At 41.6% G+C, this 23539-nt stretch overlaps 1 protein-coding gene across 2 annotated transcripts in view; it reads left to right on the forward strand.

The window, feature by feature from the left end:
• Positions 1 to 262: 262 nt before the first annotated feature.
• The window catches only part of MAN2A1 (mannosidase alpha class 2A member 1), a 172768-nt gene continuing 149491 nt past the window's right edge, over positions 263 to 23539 (forward strand). For both annotated transcript variants that reach the window (XM_059175629.1, XM_059175630.1), the window contains exon 1: positions 263 to 671. In XM_059175629.1, the coding sequence (XP_059031612.1) occupies positions 537 to 671 (135 nt within the window). In that variant the 5' untranslated portion in view covers positions 263 to 536. The remainder of the gene's footprint in view (positions 672 to 23539) is intronic.

The following is a 23539-nucleotide window of genomic DNA, read 5'->3' on the forward strand; positions in this document are numbered from 1 at the left end:
CCGGCCGTCCCGGCGCTAAGTTGTGGGGCCCGGCTCCTCCCGGCCCTGTTCCTTTCCCCTAGTCTGTTCCGACCTAGCTCCGTGCTGTCGACCCCAGAGCCGCTGATCCCGCACCTCCTGGGTGAGGGGGACACGCCTGCCCTCGTCGAGAAAACTTTTCCTGCTGACTCGGTCGGGGCGGCGGTGGCAGGAAGTCCGGACAGCGACCTCTTCTCTGCCTGCCTTGCGCACCCTGCCGGGTGCGGGCGCTGAGCTCGAGATCAAGTTTGCGGGGGCCCCTTCCGGGCTGCAGGCGGGTCCCGCCTTAGGAGGGACGCCCGACCCCAGGGAGGGCGGTGGGTCCGGGCGAAGGCCGGGGGCGTGTGGTGGCAGGGGAGGCAAGGTGCGGAGCGCGGTCGGGATCCGCACCCGCAGCCAGAAGCGCAGAGAGCAGGAGCCCGGGAGCAGGGAGCCTCCGGCGGCCGCTTGCAGGAGTCCACAGTCCGCTTCCTTCTTCAGTGAGGACAGTGTCTTGGCCCCGAGTCTACCGAGGAAAAATGAAGTTAAGCCGCCAGTTCACCGTGTTCGGCAGCGCGATCTTCTGTGTGGTGATCTTCTCGCTCTACCTGATGCTGGACCGGGGTCACTTAGACTACCCCAAGAGCCCGCGCCGCGAGGGCTCTTTTCCCCAGGTAAGCACCGGCGTGGGGGCTCTGCGAGGGTAGGCGTGGGGGCCCGTAGTTCCTCGCTGCTTCGCGACCTCCTCTCCCTCCTGCCGAGCCTCCGCGCCGGGGCAGGGCGAGGACGAACCGGAGGAGGATCCAAACCTTCTCCAGCCGGGGCTCTGCAGCGTTCGGACGGCGGTGGCCGCGACCCGGGAAGCCTCCTCCTCCCGGGCGGCCGAGTTAACAAAGTGCCGGGCAGCATGCGGAGGCGGGATCGCGCTCAGGGGCAGTGGCCATGTTCCCGCACTCGCATTCGGGCCTGTTGGGATGGTCTCGGGCACCTGCCGGTTGGAAAGCAGCGCCGGGTTACCGCTGTTAGGCAGCCCCTCGGCCCACACTGGGTTAAGCTGCACAGACACCCCCCCCCCCCTCGAGCGCCCCCAGTCGCGGAAATTGATCAGGCAGACCCTGTCTGGTCTGTTTTTTTCACCCCACTGTCTCTCGAGAAAGAAGCAAAAGTTTATTACGTGTTGCAGACCTCTTAGATGTGAATCTGTAGGGTTGATTTTAGTGTCGTCATTCTTCAGCTATTACATAGGGTTTGTTTGGAGCAGACGTGGGAGCCCAGTAGGGAAGCGCGTGTTATACTCCAGCCGGAAGCTGTGGGGCGCTCAGTCCTGCGCCCAGTGGTCAAATTCTCCATCGAGTTGGGAAACCACCCGTCTTAAGTCTTTATATAAAATTACTAAAAATAAGCAAACAGAGACAGTCCGCTGTTTAGAAAGATGCTGTGCCACGTGTGCGATTCAAGTTCTTTGCCCATGACCTGTACACTAAAGAAATTTTAGTAAAACTGGGTGTTGTATAGTATTCTCTTAATGAATGAACCGGCAGAACTCAAAACCGTGACAAGCTGATCTAACAACTACTTGACTCAGACATATTGAACAACTGACGGGGGTTTTCTTTTCTTTTGTGACAATGTACGTGACCAGAGAGTATCCTTGCCATTTGTTCTTGTGATGTATTAAGGCAAAACGCTTGAATTTAATTGAAATTAAAACCACTAACTTCACCAAAATTCTGAAAGTGGGGAAAAAAACCAAAAAACAAAAAACACCTCTTCGTGGATCCTGTCATCAGTACAGAGCCCTCAAAATATTTTGCAGTTGAAAGGTATTAAAAATATTTTAAACGCGTGTCAAAATAAAAAATACAGTGAGATAAGCACTATGGGATGCCTTTTTAAATCTTGACTTTAGAGTTTGTCCAGTGCGTTCCTGAGATTGAGTAAAAGTTTAAAAATGGGGCAAACCCTCTGAAGCCATAGGAAAAGGAGTTCTAAGCCCTGCCTGACATGTATAATTTGGCGGCTAAACTTGCTGTGATTCCCTCCCCCTCCCCATATCACATTTTCAGAATTTTCTTCATTACAAGTAAAAGCATAAAAGCCGATATATTTTACTTAAGCTGTTATCTTGAATAATGTCCTTTGGCTTTGACTTGATGATCACTTGGAAATGATTTATGCAAACATCTGGGGCTGGGGTTCTCTGGCAACCTTGACATTTTACTGTTTCTAAAGAAGTGAGTGACTCATTCAGTTACTGGGAAATCTTAAGCAAAGTTAATTCCAATACTTTTAATATCCAGCCTTAGTCCTCCTAAGGGGGCTTAAGTTCTGGATAGAGCAGAATGTGTTTGATGAAAAATGACAGTAGCTGCTGGAAGAGAAGGCTCTTGTCTGTTTTCTGTTTTGTGTGCAAGGGGAGAGGATTTGGAAGGTGGATTTTTTTATGCTCAAAGTTGACATTCTCAGATTTTTAGGACTGGATTTTTGGTTCAGGAAGAAAGCACTTTTTTGCTGATTTAGTTTTGGAGAACCACTGAATCCCCAAACAGGTAGATAGAATAAGCACTCTGTAAACCTTTTACATGCCTGACATCAACCTATGTATCTTACAGGACAAACTCGATCCCCACCACCCAACACATGAGGAAACTGAGGCACAGAGAGATTAACTTGCCCATGGTCACACAGCTAAAAGCTGAGATTTGAACAGATGGCCCTTGGAGTCTAGGCTTCTAGCCAGTATACTACACTGTTAGTAGTTCTTCACCTACTTTTTAGGTCCCAGTCTGCCTGCAGAAAAGATCTGTTGTGGAAGATAGAGCATGTTGCTCTCTGGTTCCTTAGCTTATGACTTTTTTTTGGTAAAGAAGTTTCATTATGAAGCTCTAACGAATGTGCTCCTTTTTCTGAAACATTTAGCACTTGAGATTTATACCTCTCCCAGAATGTCTTGTCGCTCACTTTAGAGCTAAACATTGTAATAAAAACCATTATGCAGTACAGCATCCAGCCTTTTGAGTCAGTTTTAATTTTTTTCATTACTTCTAAATCCCATGTAAACCTTAATTTGATGAGAACACCACACATAACAAAACTAGCTTGCAATATATTACATTTCTTTGGTCAATCTGAAGCAAGCTAGTTTATCACTATATATTGTTTTTGGTGTCTAGAATGATTTATCTAGAAAGGGATTGATTTTCACTGAATTTTAGTTTAGGATTTAGGATTTTAGTTTCTTTAAGTCAATGTGGAACCTTCAGTAATATATATGGTCTATCTGGTAAGCAAGATATGTTTTAAAGCCATCCTAGATGGAGAGCAATCTATTTGCTGTTACTCTGGCTTTCATTCTTTTCCCTTCCTCCTCCAATTCTGTGTTATTCACCAGTTGGCCAGACTCTGGGGTGGCAGTAGGCCCAACTCAAGGTGCTTCCATTTTTCCTACCCTGGAGGAACAGCCTACCTCTGACATGGTCTTTGGAAGTCTTTTCCTTTTGCTCTTTGGGGAATTTCTTTGAGGCTTGGAGGCAACAGGCAGCCTTGTCTGTGTATATTTCTGTGTCTATTTCAGGATTAATAAATCTCAGCTAGAAAAATTAACAAAAATTACTCTGTAGTTAAGAGGCTGACCAGGGCCTAATTCCCAGAAGATGCTTTGAGGTAATATAAAAATTCGAATAGATGGAAAAGAAAGACATTGTTAAGGTCCTGAAATTCATCATCATTTCTTACAAGCAGATTTCACAATTTGCTTACTGTCTTCAGTTTGGATCTGGAGAATTAAATTAATAAATCAGATCTTGTATAACAGACAGTTTTTGAATAATTAGTGTAGACTATGACCATAAGGATTAATATTAACTCTTGGAAGTGCCTTCAGAGATTAGAACTCTGATAGAAAATGTATAAGTGAAGTTTAGACTTCCTTGCCCAGATAACAGTTATCAAACAAAAAAGTGAGACTGTCTTTAAGATATTTGATTAAAAGACTTTGGAATGTGGCGACTTTTATGCCTTTTGGATTTTTTTTTTTTTTTTTTTTTTTAGAGGCGGGGAAGGGTAGAAGAAGGAGAGACTCTTAAGCAGGCTGCATGCCCGGTGTGGACCCTGATGCTGGGCTTGATCTCACAACCCCTGAGATCATGACCCAAGCCAAAATCAAGAGATGGTTGCTTAAGGGACTGTGCCACTCAGGCCTTTTGGATTTTAACTTTCATTGTAAATAAACACATACAAAAATATACTTAAATGTTTTACATCTCTAGTACTTTTTAAAGAGCCCATAGTAGATGTTTGATAAAAGTTGATTTTGGTCTTCCAGTTGTTTTTTCTTGCTTTCAGAAATCTGAGAATCCTAAAGATGATATATAGAAAAACATGGTCCTCCTTGCTTCTGCATACTCTAGTGCACTCCATAAACTTTTGTCGCTGAGGTTTGTGCAGATATGTGTAAGGGAGTTAGTTTCATTGTAGAGGGTATAATGTTTGAGATTTGTGACTTTGGCAAGTGATGGAACTTTAACAGCGGTGGCAAGTAGGCACTGAAGGAAGAATGCAAGAACATAGAAGCATCTGGAGAGGCTGGTTTACACCACCACCTCTTTTGGTCAGTCAGCAGTTCTGCTGGACCTCCTTGCCCAGCATAAGCTCACTTCCTGTACAATAGCTGTGACAAGAGTACATCCATGCATTTAGTCTGAAGGCTTAAGTTTATTATTTTTTTAGTTGAATTGAATTTGTTGTTCCCAGATCAGCACCGCTCTCAGGGACTAAACAAAATACTTTTGTTTGGGAGATGTTGCAATCCTAATTATCTGAAAGGCATTTTCTCTCTGACTCATTAATTAGCATTAAAGGGTATCTGTACTGTGGGCACATTGACTAAAATCACCACTTTTTTGGTGGTTTTTACTTTAAGTCAGCTTTTGTATTTTGTGATAGCTGTTAAAACTTTGGCCTTTTTTGACAGACTGGAGTTAAGTGTTGAGATTTTTCCTAGTAGTAGTAGTTCAGTAGCAGCTACTTATCCCTTGCTTCAGTTTTCATTTTTTAGCTCAGTGGTCTTAGTTTTTCCTTGTTATTCCCTCTCTTCCAGAGAGATCTTTAAGAAAATGTGAGGATATTCAGCTTGGGATAGGATCACTGGTTGCTGGATTGTAAAGGCCTTACCTATGCTTTTGTCCCGTTTTGTCTTGGTGGTCAAGTTTCAGGTCGCATCAGCTTTTACAGTACACACAGCACTGAAGAGAGGAGGAAGAACTCCTCAAGAGTGGATTTTGCTTCTTTTTACAGTTGTGATTAGCACATTGATCAGGAACATGAAGTTAGACCATTTTGACTAAAATGGGTTTCTGTTTCAGTTGTAAACTTCAAGCCAATTTTGAGGTTGAAACCATGAGGAGGCTCAAACAAATTTTGAGGGTTGATTGTACTGAATGGTGTTTACACTTAGTATTTGAGAATTGCCAGATTTGCCTTATGATAGTCAGGAAATCATTTGATTTGGATGGACTAAGTCTCCTGAGGTTGAACTATAACTCTGTCGTGAGATAGTATATAAAATGTAATGTTATTTGTGCTTTTATGCAGAAAAACTCATAATTGGTATCTAGGAAATACTTTGTTGAATTTGTAGATCTAACACAGCGTTTTCTAAGTAAAAGATCAACTTCGAAGCACTTTAACTTAAAACTTTAATACTCTACCTTTGCCTCACAAACTCATAGCTATTGATATTTGGGGCTGGATAATTCTTTGGTGTAGGGGCTGTCCTGTGAATTGTGGAATGCTTAGCAGCATCCCAGTATACTACCAAGTATAAACCAGAAACACCTTTCTTCCTTCTCCTGGTTGTAGCAACCAAACAGGTCTACAGACATTGCTAAATCTTTTCTGGGGGGGAAAAATAAACCTGTTGAAAATCACTTGGCTGCAGTCTAGCCAAAGGCCTATTCTTTATATCCCTGGCTCTGTGTTATATCATTTTGCATTTTAGGAAGGAATGATCAGAAGGCTTAGTTATAATACTCAAAAAGATAACTAGCATTTTTTGGTGTATCCTTTCTCTGAATGCCTAAAAATGCACTTATGTTTTCAGGATCCTAAATTGCAGTATGTTGGAGAAAATACAAGGGTAGATATTATGTTCATATGTAAATTAAAGAAAAAATAGAGGATTATTATAATGAAATTTCCTTTTTTAAAATTGAATATACTTATTCTGAGAAAAACTTCATGGCTAGGTGATAGTAAATAGATCATCTTTTACTTTTTGCTAGTTGAATTAGAGGTTGAAAGTAGTCCAGGTTTAGTCCCCTTATCTTTTAGCACTGAAGGAAAGACACACTGATCACTAATACGGTAGTATAAAAGTCATACACAAACATAATTTGAGATGTCTGAAGGTTTCTTAAGTAAGCTTTATTTCTGTTAATGCTGATGATTCGAGTTCCTGCGTTTTGTATTCCTTCTTGAGAAAAAGCAGGAGCAGAAACTGAAAAATAAAGTGGACAGAGATTTCCTTCTTGTTCAATTCATTTTGTTTTAAATAGCCTTTTTTAAAGAAAGGATGGTGGAAGTGGGGTAGGAAAAGAATGAAGTTCTTGGCAGATGTTCTCCTTCCTTTTTTTGTCCCCAAGGTCTCGGTCTTGAACTCTGCCTAAGTCAGCTAACTGTGAGCCAAATCTGGCCCACCACCTGTTCTTGTGGGCCACATGCTAAGAATGGTTCTTGTTTTCAAATGGTTAAATATTTCATGACTTGGCCACACTCGTTTCTCTACAAATTGTCTCTGGCTGCTTCTGTACCATAAGAGTTGAGCAGAACTGAGTAGTTGCCACAGAAACTCTCTGACCCACAAAGCCTAAAATATTTGCTGTCTGGCCCTTGACTGAAAAAGTTTGCCAGTCCCAGATTTAAACTGTATTTCTCTATTATTAACATTAGAGGCAAATAGTGTGGTTAGATCTGTTGAAGCAGAGGTGTGTGTTGAAAACAAAATTCTTGTCACCTGGTTATTAGATAAGCATTAGTGAAACTTAGTTTGTGTTTTGAGACTGTGGTTTAAAACTGGTGTTATATCCGTGTTTCATAGATTTCCCACATACCCTTGGGGAACCTCTGTGCTGGAGCATGGACATGCTTGACATGTTTAATTTGTTTCCCTTCTATCACCTGCAGGCTTCTCACTACAAGACTGCTGTGGGATGGAGGGTTCTGGGGCATGAACAGTGCAAAATTGATCCATAGTCTCAAGATCAAAAACCATAGCTTTATTGTATTTGGGATTGGTTGTAATTCACAGATGGGCTGAATTCTGAGCCTAATTGGACAGCTTGGGTTAGGATTGTGGAGGGAGAGCCCGTGTCCATCAGAATGGAAGGTGGCAGTCCTCTCTGGGACCCTGAAGGCTACTCAGTTTGGAGGCGGAGAACTACCAGGATGTCTGCAGGGGCACTGGACTGCTAGTCTTCAAAGAGTAATACATTCTTGCTAATTTTGATACTTCTTCATGCTTCTTGAAGGTTATGTGCGACTTTCTTCTCTCCTTTTGGCACAGGCCACCACCCCCATTTATGTTCTCAGAGATTTCACTATCATCATTCAATTGCAGTACACTTAGTCCCAACAAAGATGAGTTTAATGAGTCTCATTGAGTAGTATTGCAATTTTTAAGCATTGTCTTTCCATTTTTAAATGTATGCATTTCAGCATTTTTCACATGCACGTGGATTTCTCACTGGCTTCATTTGCAGAAGGAAAAAGTCTCTTGCCTCGATGAGTCAAGAGATACTGAATGTTTTTTCCAAGGACAGAACAAGCCCCAGATGTAACCTAGTCCCACCGGGGAACCTTATTGTCCTGAATTAGGAGCCTTGAGAGCTGAGGAATTTGCCAGTGATTTTTTTTCTTTTAAATTCATGTTTTCTTCCAGGATTGATTGTGTTTTGTGATGGGGAAAGCTCTCCTTCTGCAGGGTGAGGCTGTACTTTGGGGCTGAAGACAGACTTTGCAGCAATTGACTCCTGTTCTTTCATATCACAAGTATGAAAAAATGTGGGGCTTTGTGGGTCCTGGCCTTTGTGGTGACATTTTTACTGGTGGAACATTAGAAGATGGAAGCCAGAGAATGTGAATTATTCTCAGAATTACTTTCTCCCTAAAAGAGTCCTGAATTTGCATTTTGAGAGTCTATGGAGCTAGTCATTCTCTTAATGATTAGCAGTACCCCTAGAAAAGTCATAATATAAAAAGTCAGATAGAGAATTTTAGAGTAGGGAAGGTCCTTCCAGATCAGATAATTTAGTCTTTGATTTTTCAGAGAAGGACACTGAGGCACATAAACCAGGCTTCATCTATTTGCCCTGGGTCCCATAACCAGTCATCGCATACCTGGGGTATGCATCCTGGCCTATAATTCAGTGCTTTCTGTTGTACTTTACTCAGCACATATTTGCGAATTATTTTGCGTTAGGTACTATGGAAATTATGATAGATGTACTAGATGTTTCTTGCTTTGCAAGAGCATCTTAGTTATTTGAGGCGGTCATTTGTGAAACTGTCATTTGTGAAACAATTAGAGACAGCTAAGTGTTATTTAATTACTCATTAAAAGAGTTAGAACAGTGCCTAGCACATAGTATGTGTTCAGGAAATGCTAGTTATTGCCAATGAACAGAGATTTATGGAGTAGCCGTCATGTATCAGGAACTGTTGTAGGTTCTGGGCATATAAGAGCTAAGAATAAAATAAGAGTCCATGACCTTAATTCTTGGTATAAGGGCAGAGGCCTTAAAGGAAATTCAATACAAAGTTCTGGTAATGGCCTGGCTTAAGTTGACCAAAGGACCTGGAACCACAACTCAGCTTTTCTGATTGAGTAGGACTTGGTAGGGGGAAAGAACATCTCAGTGTGGAGTTATGAGCTTAAGGCTGGGGTCTTGAAGGAGCCTGGAATCATGAGAAGAGGTGAGGGGATTGGTTTGATTTGGAGTCGTTGGTGCTTGTAGGAAGTGGTTGGGAAGACATTGTAGGTAGTTTGGGATCAGATTGTGAATTGTCCCGCGAGCCAGTCTGAGAAGTTACATGAGTCAGATGATAGTGAGCCACTGAAAGTTATTGAGTATGTTAGGAAGCTGCTTAGGAAAAGCCGTGTTGGAGAATTAATTTCATAGAAAATTTTAGACCTGGAAGGGAGCTAAGAGTATTCAATCTAGATTATTCTGGTAGCAGTGTGTAGGAAGACTCAGAAGCAGGAAGGCAGCTGAGAATCTGTTTAAGGTAATACAGACATAAGGCACTAAATCCCTATACCAGTATCGAAATGGCTAGAAACAAGAGGAAGAGGAAAATGTGCAGACATTTTGTGAAAAAGAAGCATCAGGGCTTTCTCACAGATTTTTATAAAGGGTGTGTGGCTTGAATGAAACAATTTTTCCCTCCTTTTTCCTTTGGGGCATTTGGAGAATGAGCTAATGCCCCTTGCAGAAAGGGATAGTTTGGAAGATGACCTGGTTTGGGGAGCCAACCTCAGGTTCAAGTATGATGAGGTAGATGTTAGTAGAATAGCCAAGGGGGCTGCAGCGCCCGAGTGAGAGGTGAGGGAAGGGAGATGCTGATCTTGTAGTCAGCAGCATAGAGTGGATGAGCTCATTCGGGACTGTACTTTGTGAGAAGAGAGCAGACAGCCAAGGAACATTTCTTATAGCCAAAAGCTATGCTTCTCGTATTAAGATGATTGTGTAGCAGATGCTAATAAAATGAAGCAGCTTGTATTCAAATTGTCAGAAACCAGCTCATTGATCAGCATACCTAAGAAAAGATAAGACCATCATAAAGAAGGATTTCAAAGAAGCATTCCAATAGGAAACTAAAAAAGACCCTTCTCATTTTTGGCCCAAATTATGGAGTGAAATAATTTTTTTCCCCTAGGTTATAAGAACAGAAAATAGATTACTCTGTGTGTGTGTGTGTGTGTGTATGGGTGTGTGTGTGTGAGAGAGAGAGAGAGAGAGAGAGATGAAGAGAGATGGATTTATTAAAGATCAAAAGGCAACACTTGAAATAGGGGATTCATAGCTTAAGGTTGTTTTGAAGATCAGACAGATTTCCGAGTACCCCCAAACTACCTCTTGTTGATAGTAAAGAAGAGCCATTCCTTTTTCATTAGGGGCTGACCACACCCTCCTCCCCCCTCAAACTGAAGAGATAAGAACTGTCTCTGGCCCAAGGCCAACTTTTGAAAACTTGTAGGGCCCAATGACAAGAACACTTGAAATGCAGGATATTTCTTAAAACTTTAAGGGAAAAGACTTAACAAATAATTGTTTAAAATAAAGAAAAAAGACTTAAAAAGAACCTGAGAAATTTTGTATTCTTAACTTATCTTGATAGCTGATTGTATGATACTTAGAAATCTGTTTTTAGGGGCGCCTGGGTGGCTCAGTGGGTTAAGCCGCTGCCTTGGGCTCAGGTCATGATCTCAGGGTCCTGGGATCGAGTCCCGCATCGGGCTCTCTGCTCAGCAGGGAGCCTGCTTCCTCCTCTCTCTCTCTGCCTGCCTCTCTGCCTACTTGTGATCTCTCTCTGTCAAATAAATAAATAAAATCTTAAAAAAAAATCTGTTTTTATTATATTTTAACATATCCTACTGTTCCTTACTGTTACATTTGTTGCTTCTGTGGTGTTTACCATGCCCCACCTTGCCCTTGTAGATTGAATGGTTCAGATGGACTTTTAGGAAGTCTGTAGGAAGGCTTTGTAAAACTATACAATATTTGCTGCTTGAAATGAGACGTTAGGAAATTCAGAATTTAATAATTCAGATGAGGCTTTCCTAGACACTTTTCTCATGTCTGTAGGGAACAGAATGGGCTTATTCAGAAAATGATTAGTATAAATAAGATTGGAGGCAGGCTGTTTATATATTTAAAACAACACTGTCTTCAGAGGGCTCCCCAAAACTTTTCTGTATAAAAAACTGTCTTACACATGTCAGTTGCATTTATTTTAATAGACTAACACTGTTCAGGTTGATTTGCTTTTTCCACTACCAACAGTTGTACTCTTTTTACATTAACGTATTTCTGAAAATTACTTGGGTAAACTTATGTAGATGGAACTTTTATCATCAGATCCTAAAATACAATGTATGTCATTCATCCGTGCAGAATGAAATTAGGTGGCATAAATAGTACATAATAACAACCCTTGTGCCTAAAGGTAGGCATATCTTAAAAAATGTAAGACAGATTAACAACATAGATCAGCAGTCATTGACCAGATGACATAAGACAGCATGACCCTAGTTCTCTGGGAATTGTTGCCCTCTGAAAGCATATCCTAAGAACATTCATGCATGTTCTTGGGTGGGATACACTGTTGACATAGGTGTTGACATATGTTGACATAACTTTTGGCTATAAGAAATGTTCCTATGTATAAGTGCTATGTATAAGAATAGAAGTATATTAAAAATATGTTGTAGAAGTAAAATTAGTGTGGTTTTCAAAAAAATAATTGCCAAAAAAAAAAATGTAAAGAAAGGAAATGTTCCACAGAACAGTTTGGGAAGTGCTGAATTAAAGAATTGTATTAGTCAACACCTAATTTGCTTAGCACCACTTAATTGCAGTTATTAAATGTATTTGAAAGTTATAAAGCTGCACTGTATGAAAATATGTTATAATTGAAACATGTTGTACTTACAAGCCCTTGTTACAATAATCGTTTTAAAAAAGATAGCTGTTTTGCGGCATCTTACTTTATACACAGTAGTGTGGTATCTGAAATGTGGCCTTGGCTGGAGGTGGTTTCTCTACAACTGCATGGAGGTGGTGTGGGTGGGGGCCTTATGGTTCTAACCTCCATTTACATCTGGAAACCCTTGGGTGGAGACGGAGCTGCATCCTGGAGCCTGGACACAGCGCCAGCAACTGGAGTCCTGACCACATTTTGGGAGGGTGGCAAGAGGATGGGGTTCACAAAGGTGGGGGAAACTGAAGTGGCCTGTTGTTACTCTAGGTCAGGGCTGGGAGGCACAGTGATTCAGGGGCAATGTCTGAGTCCTGAGGGTCCCCTCTTGGGGCAAGGCATGGTGAGCCTGAAGTCCCAGCTCTTCCCTTCACTGTCACTTGGCACTCTCATATACCTGCGCCGGAATAGGTTCTGTAACGTCATACGTAGGCAGGTGTGAGATTGAGGAGTAACGATTTGCCAAGGCAAAGCCCACCACTCCTGTGTTTTGGCAGGGTGTTACATAATTAAGTGCTCTTTGTGCTCATATGGTGAGTACATTTATTTCTTTGAATGGGCCAGTGGAAGCACAAAGGCAGTAATACCTTGGAAGAGATTCAGGCATGATAAGCTTCAGGTCTGGAAAACACCATTAAAAGGTCATTTGTCACTGTGGTTTGTGGCTTGTTAAAACTGTAGTATTTCATACACGACTGTGGCCACAGCCTCAGGTCACACCTTTCTGGCCTCAGTACCGCACATCTTAGGAGGTAGGGCGGTCATTGAGGGGTTTCTTGACTTTTTATGAAACCAGAATGCCTTCCTGTTAGGTGCCTGCAATCTGACTGAATATAAATAGCAGGATTCTTCTGTGTAGTTGAATAGCGGCTGACTGACTTGGAGCTACTGCGGGAACGGTGACACCCCTGCTGGAAAAACAGACTCTCTTTTACCAAATCACTGTTTTTATATTTAGCTTTAATACTGTGGTTCTTAACCGGGGATGTGTGAGAATTGCCTGGTGAGCCTTTTGCAATTATTAAAGGCAGATCTGGGCACTCTCTATAGGTGATCCCCATTTGTCACCACTGCTTTAAATTCCTATTTGTACTGACCACTCAAATATAGATTCTTCTGACTCTGAGACTTCGTGTCTACCTCACGCTGCCATTGAGCTGTCTCATAGTTCCAGAACAGAACCTTTGCCCCTCCCTCTGCTCCTTTCCTGGGGCTCGCTCCTGATTACCCTAAAATACCACCCATCTTCTTCCCACTTGCCTCAGTAAAACAAAGAAACAAACAAAAAACAAAAAAACACAACAGTTATTTTTCTTCTTTCTCTGTACCTTCCTAGCTCATCTGTCTTGTCACAGCCTTTTGCTTTCCTCCACCGCCTAGATCCAAGCCACCGCGGCATTGACTCCCGATTGCCCCACCATATTGCCCCACCATAGCTCCAGAGTAACCTTAAAACACTTTTTGCTCACTGACCCTAAAACGGTCCAAGATGAAGATGTTGATGTTTCTTTCTTGGAAAAATATTTTTAACTATTAAGTCTTTCCCTACCTCCTTTGGTCAAAGATAGGTGTAGAGCCTCGCGAGACCAAAACATGCCCCCGGGAGATAGGCTGTAGAGTCACATGCACTCACCTCTCATTGCTCCATTGCAGGGGCTCTCAGCTGCGGAGGCTCACAGCTCTCCAACTCTCTGATGGGAATTGGGACAGACTTCCTCTAAGAGGACCAGCCAGGGGAAACTTTATTTATATAGGGTCAGCTCTTTACTGGCTATGTTAGTTTCCTATTGTTGCTGTTGCAAAGCACACGGAGTGGCTTAAAACAGGAAAATCTATGTCTTCCAGTTTTGAGGATTTGAAGTTTGAAATAGGTCTTACTGGACTGAACTCAAGATGTTGGCATGGCTGCCTCTCTTCCAGAGACTTTAGGGGAGAATCTGTTGCCTCATCTTTTCCATCTTCTAGAAACTACCTACATTCCTTGGTTCCAAGCCTCCTCCAGCATGGCATCACTCTGACTTCCTCTTCCTTCTTTGTATCTCCTCTGCTTCTGATTCCCATCTCCCATTTTTCCCCCATAAGGACCTATATGATTACATTGGCCTGTCAGTATTTTAGGACAGTCTCCCCATCTCAGAATCCTTAAGTTAACCACATGAGCAAAGTCCCTTTTGCCACGTAAAGTCACAGAGTCACAGGTTTCAGGGATTAGAACCTGAACATCACTGGGATGGCTGTCCTTCTGCCTATAACACCAGACACTCTTTAAACTCATTTGTATGTGCTCACTAATTGAACACTCATAACCACCCTGTGGGTGAGGTATTACTCATTATCCTCATTTTACAGATGAGGAAACAGGCACGGGAAAGTTATATAGTTTGCCCAGAGATTCACTGGGGTAGTGGAGCTGTAATTCATAATTGGTTTGGCTTCATTTTTTATCTTATTTTATTTTCCAGCTTTATTGAGATATAATTGATGTAGAACACTGTATTACATTTAAGTTGTACCTTGTGTTGATTTGATACAATCATATATTACAAAATGGTTATTACCATGGTGTTAGCTAATACCTCCATCATGTCACATAATTACCATTTCTTTGTTATGATGAGAACATTTAAGATTTACTCTCTTAGCAACTTTAAGTATGTAATACAGTATTGACTATAATCATCATGCTGTACAGTGGATTCCCAGAACTGACTCATCTTATGATTGAAAGGGGTTTTTGTTTTTTTGTTTTTTTAAATAACTGTAAGTTTATACCCTTTCATCAACAACTCTCTGTTTCCCCTTCCACGCTCTACCATTCTACTGTGTTTCTTTGACTTCAACTCTTTTGGGTTCCGCATGTAAGTGATATCATACAGCATGTGACTTTTTCTGTCTGACTTATTTCACTTAGTGTATCCTCAAGGTCCATCTATGTTGTCATAAATGAAAGTTTTCTTTTTTATGGCTGAATAGTTGTCAAGTGTGTGTGTATACATATACTTTCATAGACTATCTCTTTCCATCCCTTCACTTTGGATTTATGTTGTCCTTAAACCTGAAGTGAGTCTGTTATGGACAGCATACAGTTAGGTCTTGTTTGATTTTTTTTTTTTTTTTTTTTTTTTAAATCTATCCAGCCACTCTGCCGTTTGGGTAGAGAATTCAGTCCATTTACATTTAAAGTAATTATTGATAGGTTAGGAACTTATGTCATTTTATTGATTGTCTTTTTTGTAGCTCCCATGTTCCTTTCTTCCTCTTGCTGCCTTCCTTTGTGACTTGGTGATTTTCCATAGTGGTATGCTTTGATTATTATCTCCTCATCTTGTGTGCATCTGCTATAGTTTTCTGCTTTGTGGTTACCATGACACTTACATAGACATTTTGTAGATATATATTTTATGGTAACAACTTTGATCACATACAAGAACTTTACCCTTTTATTATTTTACCCTCCCTTTTATGTTTTTGATTTCACAGCTCATCTTTTTCTGTTGTGTATCCATTAACAAATATTGTAGCTGTAGTTATTTTTAATACTCTTGTCCTTTAACCATTTTATTGTACAATTAAATGGCTGACACTCCACCATATTGAAGTATTATTTTGGGTTTGACTGTATGCTTAACTTTTACCAGTAGGTTTTATATTTTCATAGGCTTTCATGTTACTAACTAGTGTGTTTTATTTTAGCTTGAACTATTTTTTGCATTCCTTGTAAGGCAGGTGCTGTGGTGATGAATTCCACCTTAGCCTTTGTTTGGGGGAATCTGTACCTCTTTTTCATTTCTAAAGGTCAACTTTGTTAGATGGTATATTTTTGGTTGGCATTTCTCTTCTTTCAGTACTTTGAATGTATCATCTCACTATCTCCTGCCCTATAAAGTTTCTGCTAAGAAATCTACCAATAGTCTAATGGAGGTTCCTTTTTTCCCCTCTCACAGCTTTTAAGATTCTCTTTGACTTTTGACACTTTTATTATAATGTGTCTTGGAGAGGATCTCTTTAAGATGATTTGGTATGGTGATGTCTTGGTTCCATGAACCTGAATATCCATATCTCTTCATATTGGGGAAGTTCTCAGCCATTGTTTCTTTAATTAAGCTTTTCTGCCTCCTTCTTCTTTTCTGTCCTTGAATTCTAATAATTTGCAGATTGCTTATTAGTCTTTTGTTCGTATCTCACAGATGATGTATGCTTTCTTCACTCTTTTTCATTCCTTTTTCATTTTTCTTCCTTTGATTGGATAATTTCAATTGATCTTTCTTAGAGCTCACTTACTCTTTCTTCTGCTTGGTCAAGTCTTAAAGCTTTTTGTTGACATCAGTCCAATCACTGTTTCCTTCAACTCCAAAATTTGTTTGGTTCTTATTTATGTTTTCCATCTCTTTGTTGAACTTCTCATTTTGTTCTTATATTGTTTTCCTGATATTATTAAATTTTTATTTATATTCTCTTGTAACTCTGAACATCTTTAAGAACATTATTTTAAATTATTTGTTGGGAGATAGCTATATTTCCATTTTGGAAAGGTTTACTATATTCTTTTGGTAGTCACGTTTTCCTGAGTTTTAGTGATCCCTGTAACTTTGCACAGGTGTTTATGCTTTTGAAGAAGAAGTCACCTCTTCCAGACTTTATGGACTGACTTTGGCAAGAGAAGCCTTTTAGCTGTGTGGGAGAGGGGACATTGGAGCATGCTAGTGAACCCAGAATGCCCCCAGATCTAGCACCTGTGACTCCAGCTCTAGTGGTATAGGGCACCAGTTCAGGGACATGTGGTAACATCCCTTTTAAGGTGGCATGATGTCTCTTTGGCTCAGATTGCTGGGGTCCACAGCTTTAACAACTGCGTGATCCTTGCCAAATGCTCCAGGGTGTCAGCGGTGGCTGCAAGGGCTGCTTGTGTCCTCACTGGCACCTCCAGACCTAGTGACAAGGACTAGGGAAGACAGCAATGGTGGCCAAAGCTGGTTGTGTGCACCTGCTGAGCTGTAGAGACCTGTGCAGTGGCAGGGGCTTGTTGCACACATGCATGTAGTGGTGGGATCCGAAGCAGGCAGTAAAGCTGGGGCCAACAGTGAGTGCTCTGGTAGTTGCAGGGGCCCAGGTGGTTGATGGGTACTACCATGACTGCTCAATCTCACCACAGGCACACAGCAGTGGAGTCTGGCAATGGAGGTCAAGCTAGGGATGGGCTGTGCACAGCTGGAGTGTCTGATGCCAGAAGAGGATGATGGTGCAGACTAGTGACCGAAGACAGGACCTCATCCATGTTCACAAGTAGCTGTGGAGGCTCTGGCTATCAGCTTGCTCTCCTATTGTTGCAGTCTCCTCCTGAATGTGTGCAGGCAGTGGAGGCTGGTGACAAGTGTCAGATTGGCAGCATGTATGTGCATAGCTGGAGGGGCTAACTCCATGGCAGTGGGGATCAGCCATGTGGGTCTGGGCTGGAGTCTTGCACTTTAGCAGCCACAGAGGCCCTAGCTGGCTGCTGGTATGGTTCCTAGGTTCCAGAGGGGCTTGGTGGGGAGAGAGCAGGAGGGCGACAGGTGGGTGGCAAGCAAATGTCAATACAAGGGTTGTGAAAACTGGTAAAATCTGCAGGGATTCCATGGCAGCTGTGCTGGCTTTTGGTTCCTTCGGTGGTGAAAGCTGGGTTTGTCTATAGAGCAGGTCACTATGAACCATTCTTGTTCATGCTATGTGGCTACTATAGGTAGCCCCTGCTTTTCTTCCTTGTTCCTAGTTGTCTCTCTGTGTCTCTTTGGGTGGTTGGTGCTCCCAGTGGCTGGGGGACCTGTTTGACCCTGCTCTTCTTTCTTAGCAAGAGGAACTCTTTCTGGGGGGAGCTCCCTCTTGACATTGAGCATTGCTGCCCTGGGGGATAGGATGATGCAGGCAAAATGAAGCAGTCTTTTTTTTTTTTTTCCCCTGTGTGGTTATTTTCAGATTTTTTGTTCCACTCTGTTTTAAAGTTTTATAAGTAGACTCCAGAGCTGCTCCACAGCTGTTTTTGTTCATAGATAGCTGTTTCATTGTTGATTTTTGTGGGAGGATGGAGGCTGGGGTCTCCCATGCTGCCATTTTGATGACATTACTCTTGGCTTAACTTTAGAGTCTGTTCTTATCAGTTGTTGTGCCCTGAAAAGTTGTACCATTCAAAGTGATTTTAGGGGCTCTGGGGTGGCTCAGTGGGTTAAGTGTCTGCCTTCAGCCCAGGTCATGATCCTGGGGTCCTGGGATAGAACCCCACATCAGGCTCCCTGCTCAGTGGGGAGTCTGCTTCTCCATCTTCCTCTGCCCTTCCCCCTGCTTCTGTTCTCTCTCTCTCTCAAATAGGTAAATAAAATCTTTAAAAAAAAAAAGAAAACCCCAAACAAAGTGATTTTAGAAAGCCATAGTTTTGTTCCAACAACAGCAGAAGTAATGTCTTCTTGAATGCCTATTTGGTAGCAGGCTCTGTGCTAAGTTCTTTGCAGCCATTCCAAGCAATACGTGTTAGCACCGCATTTTGCTTATAAAGGAAACTGAGGTCCAGGAAAGTTAAGTTACTTCCCCAAGGTCACAGTGTTACTAAGTGCCAAACTGAAGATTAGAACCCACATCGTCTGACCCAGAGCTGTTGTGCTTAACCGTTCAGCTAAACTGCCTTTATCTTTTTCTGGTAAAAGGAGTTATTAAAACTAAAGTTAATCATTATTTGCAGTTACTAAAAATAAAAATGTGGTGAGGTATAATATCCTAAAGCGTGAAATAGAGGAATCTGGTACAAGGGTAATTAGGAGAATTAATATCCAGTTAAGCAGATTACCAAAGGGTGCAGGTTTGTGATTTATGTCACCCTCTAGGGTAGTTTAGGGGTGATTTGCCAAATGGCTTATCTAAAGTATTTCGCTGACATGCATGAGGTTGGAGGTGTAGGTCCCAAACCTGGCTGATCACCAGAGTCACCTGTGGAGCATAAACATTGCAGTTTCTGGGACCCTTCCCAAAGGATCCGGGGTGGATCCCCGGGATTTGTAATTCTTTTTTAAGATTTATTTATTGGAGAGAGAGAGAGAGCGCACATGCACACATGCAGGGAAAGGGGCAGAGGGAAAGAATCTTCAAGCAGACACCCCTGCTAAGCATGGAGCTCTACTGCGGCCCAGCCCCGTCTCACAACCCTGGGATAATGGCCTGAGCCGAAACCAAGAATCTCATGCTTAACCTAATGGGCCACCTAGGGGGTCCCTGGGATCTGTAGTTTTGAGCAGCCTTTCAGATGCTTCTGATGGTTACTCTTAGAGCCTTTTACCCATTTACATCGGTACACTGTGGGCACATTTTAGGACAGAATCCATGTCCAAAAAGATATTGATGTGACGGAATGATTTACTGAATCTTACAAAATCTGACAAGCGGGAAAAGAAAGCATGAATGACAGGTGGTATGGAGCTGGAGTTTCAGACATACATACACACACATATGTATTGCAGGAAAATTTTGTTTCTTTCGGATCCCACTATTGGTGATTATATTATAAATAATATTTTCTCTATCATTCTCTTAACTAGAAACTTGATTTCATTGAGTGAAGATCTTTTACCACTACTGTGGTAGGAAGAATTCTTTCTTTTGGTTCTTTTACCAAACCCTCTTCATCCCCCATATTAGTTGAAATTAGAGCCCAGTGAGCTATGATCACTGATAGTAGTGAATGTTGAAACTTTTGGTTGGACTGTAGAGTCCATAATCTTTGCCTGCCCTCAAAGAGGAGCCACATAGTCTATCCTACTCACAAGGTCATGATTGTCAATCTGTGGCCAAACATAGCTCAATTTCTATATCATTTCCCTCTCAGTCAGTGAAGATCACCCTACAATTTAGGACTTTCTTTCTCATTCTTATCTACTTTTTGGGTCACAGTGAAGATTTTTGTGAATTTTCTTTCTTAAAAAAATTGTTAGACTGTTTTATTTTTATTCGTATTATTTTTGGTGTAAGCTGTGTGCCAAAAAATGGCATTTAATACTGCCTTGTCTTAGGAAAAAATGTTACTTTTTTTTTTCTTTCTTTACCCTGCTATAAATATTTGTAATTCTTTTGTGCATCAGGCATTGTGCTAGGCATCAGGGTACAGTGGTGAATAAAACAGCTGTGGTGACTGTTCTCAATTTAGAGATTTACTTAGTGATGAAAATGGGGGAACAATATATGAATAAATAGGTAAAAAATGTAATAAGGCTGGGGAAGAAGCAGGAAATAGGGAAAAACACAAGAAGGCCTATTTTAAATAGGACGGTTGGGGAAGCCTGTGCTGAGGGAACATTTCAGGTGAGATTTGAAGGACTGTATAAAGGGAGAATGTGTATGGAGGTCCTGAGATGGGTTGAGGAGGACCTGGCTGACAACTGAGCTGAGATCAGGGTGAAGCTACATTGGGGGAAGGATAGATAGATGCAGGTGTTTACTGATTGTAGTAGAAGTGCAGTTAGAAACTACCACTGGATTGTTAGAAGGGTAACACAGCTGCTCAGGGCATGGTTGAAGGATATAAGCCTAGCACTGGGGAATTAGTTAAGAGGCTGCTGTGTACTAGGCAGGAGAAGTTGCTGGAGGCTTGGATTAGTGTGGTTGTAGCTGAGAGGGAGAGATAGAGAATGATTCCACAAGTATTTTAGAAGTAGTAAGGAAAGGAAAGAGCTTGCAGATAAGTTAGATGTATGAACAGGGTGAGGAAGGAGGAAGAATCCGTTATTCCACCAAGATTTTTAGTGACCGACTAGATGGGGATTAATGCTACTCTCTGAAAATTTGAGGATTGTAGAAGGCATTTTTGGGGAGCGTATCTTTTGGACATAAGTTTGAAACCCAAGTTGAGGAGTGGAATAGTTGTTTGGCTCGATGGGTTTGTTTTTCAGAGAAGAGGCTTCAGCTGGAGATAGAAATAGAGATGAGACACCAGTACAAAAAAATGGAATTAAAATCATGGAGTTGATGAGATAACTTAAGACGTATAGAGAAGGCAGAGAGCTCAGGTGTTAACCTTGAGGCAGGCACTCTGTCATTTAGATGCTAGGGGGAGAAGGAGACTGATAAACAGGAGGCAGGAGGAACCCCAAGAGCATGCTGGTCTGCGAGTTAGTGAAGAAAATGTTGCCAGGAGGAAGAAATGGTCTAGTGTGCTGATGCTCCTTGAGATGATGAGTAAGGGGAGGGGAGTGTATGCTTATCATGGCTGACAACATGGAAGCCTTTGGGGACTTTGCAGGGGCAGTTTTGGTAGAGCAGTGGGCAGATGCTGATTGGACTGGGCAGTTGAGGGAATAGGAGTTTAGAAGGAAGGGGAGGGGTGATTAGTATAGACTCTTCATACTCTATGTATGTCTGTGAAGGTGTTGGGCCCCAGGAAGGGAATCGTGGGGCTAAGGAAAACACTGGAGTTTGATTTGGTGTTTTGGATAGGATATCATGTTAAGTTGAACCATAGGAACTTGGTAAATTTTACTATGTTTGGCTTAAGAGAATGGCAGATTTCATATTGCTTGACCTGAGGTTACATGTTCCACAATTGAGAATGAGTTACATTTTTAAAAAGGGAGTTTGATGAAGCAGTGTTGAGAGAGTTTTAACCAAAAGAATACCAGCCTTTGAGCTATTGAGAGAGTTGGGTTTGGAGCTCACCAGTCAAGTGTTGGCCTTTGAAGTGGGGAAGGGGAAGGCACACATTTTTTTTCCACTGTAACAGGAAGGAAGATGCTGATGTGCAGATTCGGCCAAGCTTGAGTGATCACGGTGATGCCAATTCCGGCAGCTAGTGCTTACCTGGGGCAAATAATTATGTAATAAGCTTTCAGATTTAGCTGTAGGTGTACATTGATTGATTTTGCTCATAGGACTGAGTGGGTACTGATCCTGTTTTGCCTTGTACGAGGCTCTAAATTTTCTCTCTTAACAGTCATTCGGATTAGTGATTTTTTTTGCTCAATTTTTCTCTTTCATCAAAAGCGAAGTAAATCAAATATCATGACCTTCTTCTCCACTCCTCAGCAGTGCAACATCATGGCCTCCCTATAGAACTGATTAGCAAATCAAAGAGTAAAACGGTTTTCTCACAAGTGATTTTCTTACCCTACAGTAAATTTTCTTTTTCAGTATTACTATCAGTATTCCTTGACTTGTCAGTGTAATTGAAACATTATCTATGATTTCTGTTCCTTTAATGCAGACTACAAGCACATCCTTTTAAGGCCATACTACTCTTCTCTGTTGTATATACAAAATTTGTTTATGAGGTGCATGTGTTTCAAGAATTTCAGCCATTTGGGGGGAGACTTTGTGGCACCACATAATATAGTTTATAAAAAATGATTTTCATTAGATTATTCTGCTGACATATCCCCAGGCCACAATTTTCTCCACAGTCTTACTAATTTGGTACAGAATTCCAGGTACTGATCATTAATTGTATCTTTAAAGCTACAATGAGATAAAAATTTGTCTTTGGTGCCTGCAGGGTTATTTTTCACGAAACCTCTATCTCCTGTAATGTTTATTTTGAGTAATACTCTCCTCCATGGGTTATGGGGCTAGGGCCATTGTAAGAATGTTCCCAGATGGAGCCCTCTTCTTTCTCAGTGTGTGCTTATTGAACTACCTGTAGGCGGCTTTGCTGTATGCATGGCTCCAAAATTATCATTTCCTGAAAGTACAGAAAGGTCTGGAGAAGTGCAGGCACCCCTATATTAATTTATACACTGCTAGTTTATTGGAGGATGAGATATGTAGTATTTACAAGCTCTAGGGTGCTGATATTTTAGACTAAGTTTTATTGTGCGGAGGAGGGTAGCTTTACTAGAGGCAGGACAAGTCATCATGTTCTAATTCTGCTTGGAATCAGAGGAACTTGATTTACTGTTGTTACCTGCTGTGGTAGAAATTGCAAACATCGCTTGTATCTTCAGGATTGGAAATATTCAACAGAACACATCAGGTTTCAAAAAGCTGTAGTCTCCGTGTTTTGAAAATAAGCGAAGAAAAGTTTTTCCCCTTATTTCAGATGGTCTTTGATAGCACGTTTAGGAAAATCTGTATGGATTAGTTAGGAAAATCTCTATGGACTCTCACGTATTTTGAGCTTCTTTGGGTGAGCTTTGGGTTATGCCAAGGGGACTGCCTTTGGCCTTTCTGCTGAGAATTGCTCAACCAGCATCGACGTCTGCTGATAAAGAAGGGTTTGTACTATGATAGTGCTCACTAGCTTTGCTGACCTGAAGTCTCCATGGTTCACCCAGCTTCTCTTTGAGCCCTGAACTGGTGTTGCACTGATCCATCCTGTTTCCTTTGCTTTGCCATTTTTAGTCATGAACTGATACATTTTCTCCCTCTTGCTTTTCACTAGAGGAAATGGGGCTTATCTTACAGGATGAGTTCTGTGTTAAAACCTTGCACTTCCGGCTTCAGTATAATAGACTGATGAACAGGCTTCAGAGTTCTACCTCTTGGAGACATAGCACGCTATCCCAGAGGAGACAGTTGGCTTATAGGACTACAGTTTTGACATATAGAGCTATTTCTGTCACATGTCTCTAAGTAGGGTAGGGGAGCATCTTTTAGGCATGTGAAGGCTATCTTAATGTTTCTTGTTTCAGGATTTGGATATTTGTCCCCATGGTCATCTTTTCTTCCACCTCCCTCCTCCCCACAAAGATAATGTGCTGTTGACTTGCTTCTAATTTTGGATGTTTCTTTTCTCATTCCAAAATATTTTCTCTAGTCCCTTCAGACTTCTATCATTTTCACA

Source organism: Mustela lutreola, chromosome 5, assembly GCF_030435805.1.
Source record: "Mustela lutreola isolate mMusLut2 chromosome 5, mMusLut2.pri, whole genome shotgun sequence".
Lineage (NCBI taxonomy): Eukaryota > Metazoa > Chordata > Mammalia > Carnivora > Mustelidae > Mustela > Mustela lutreola.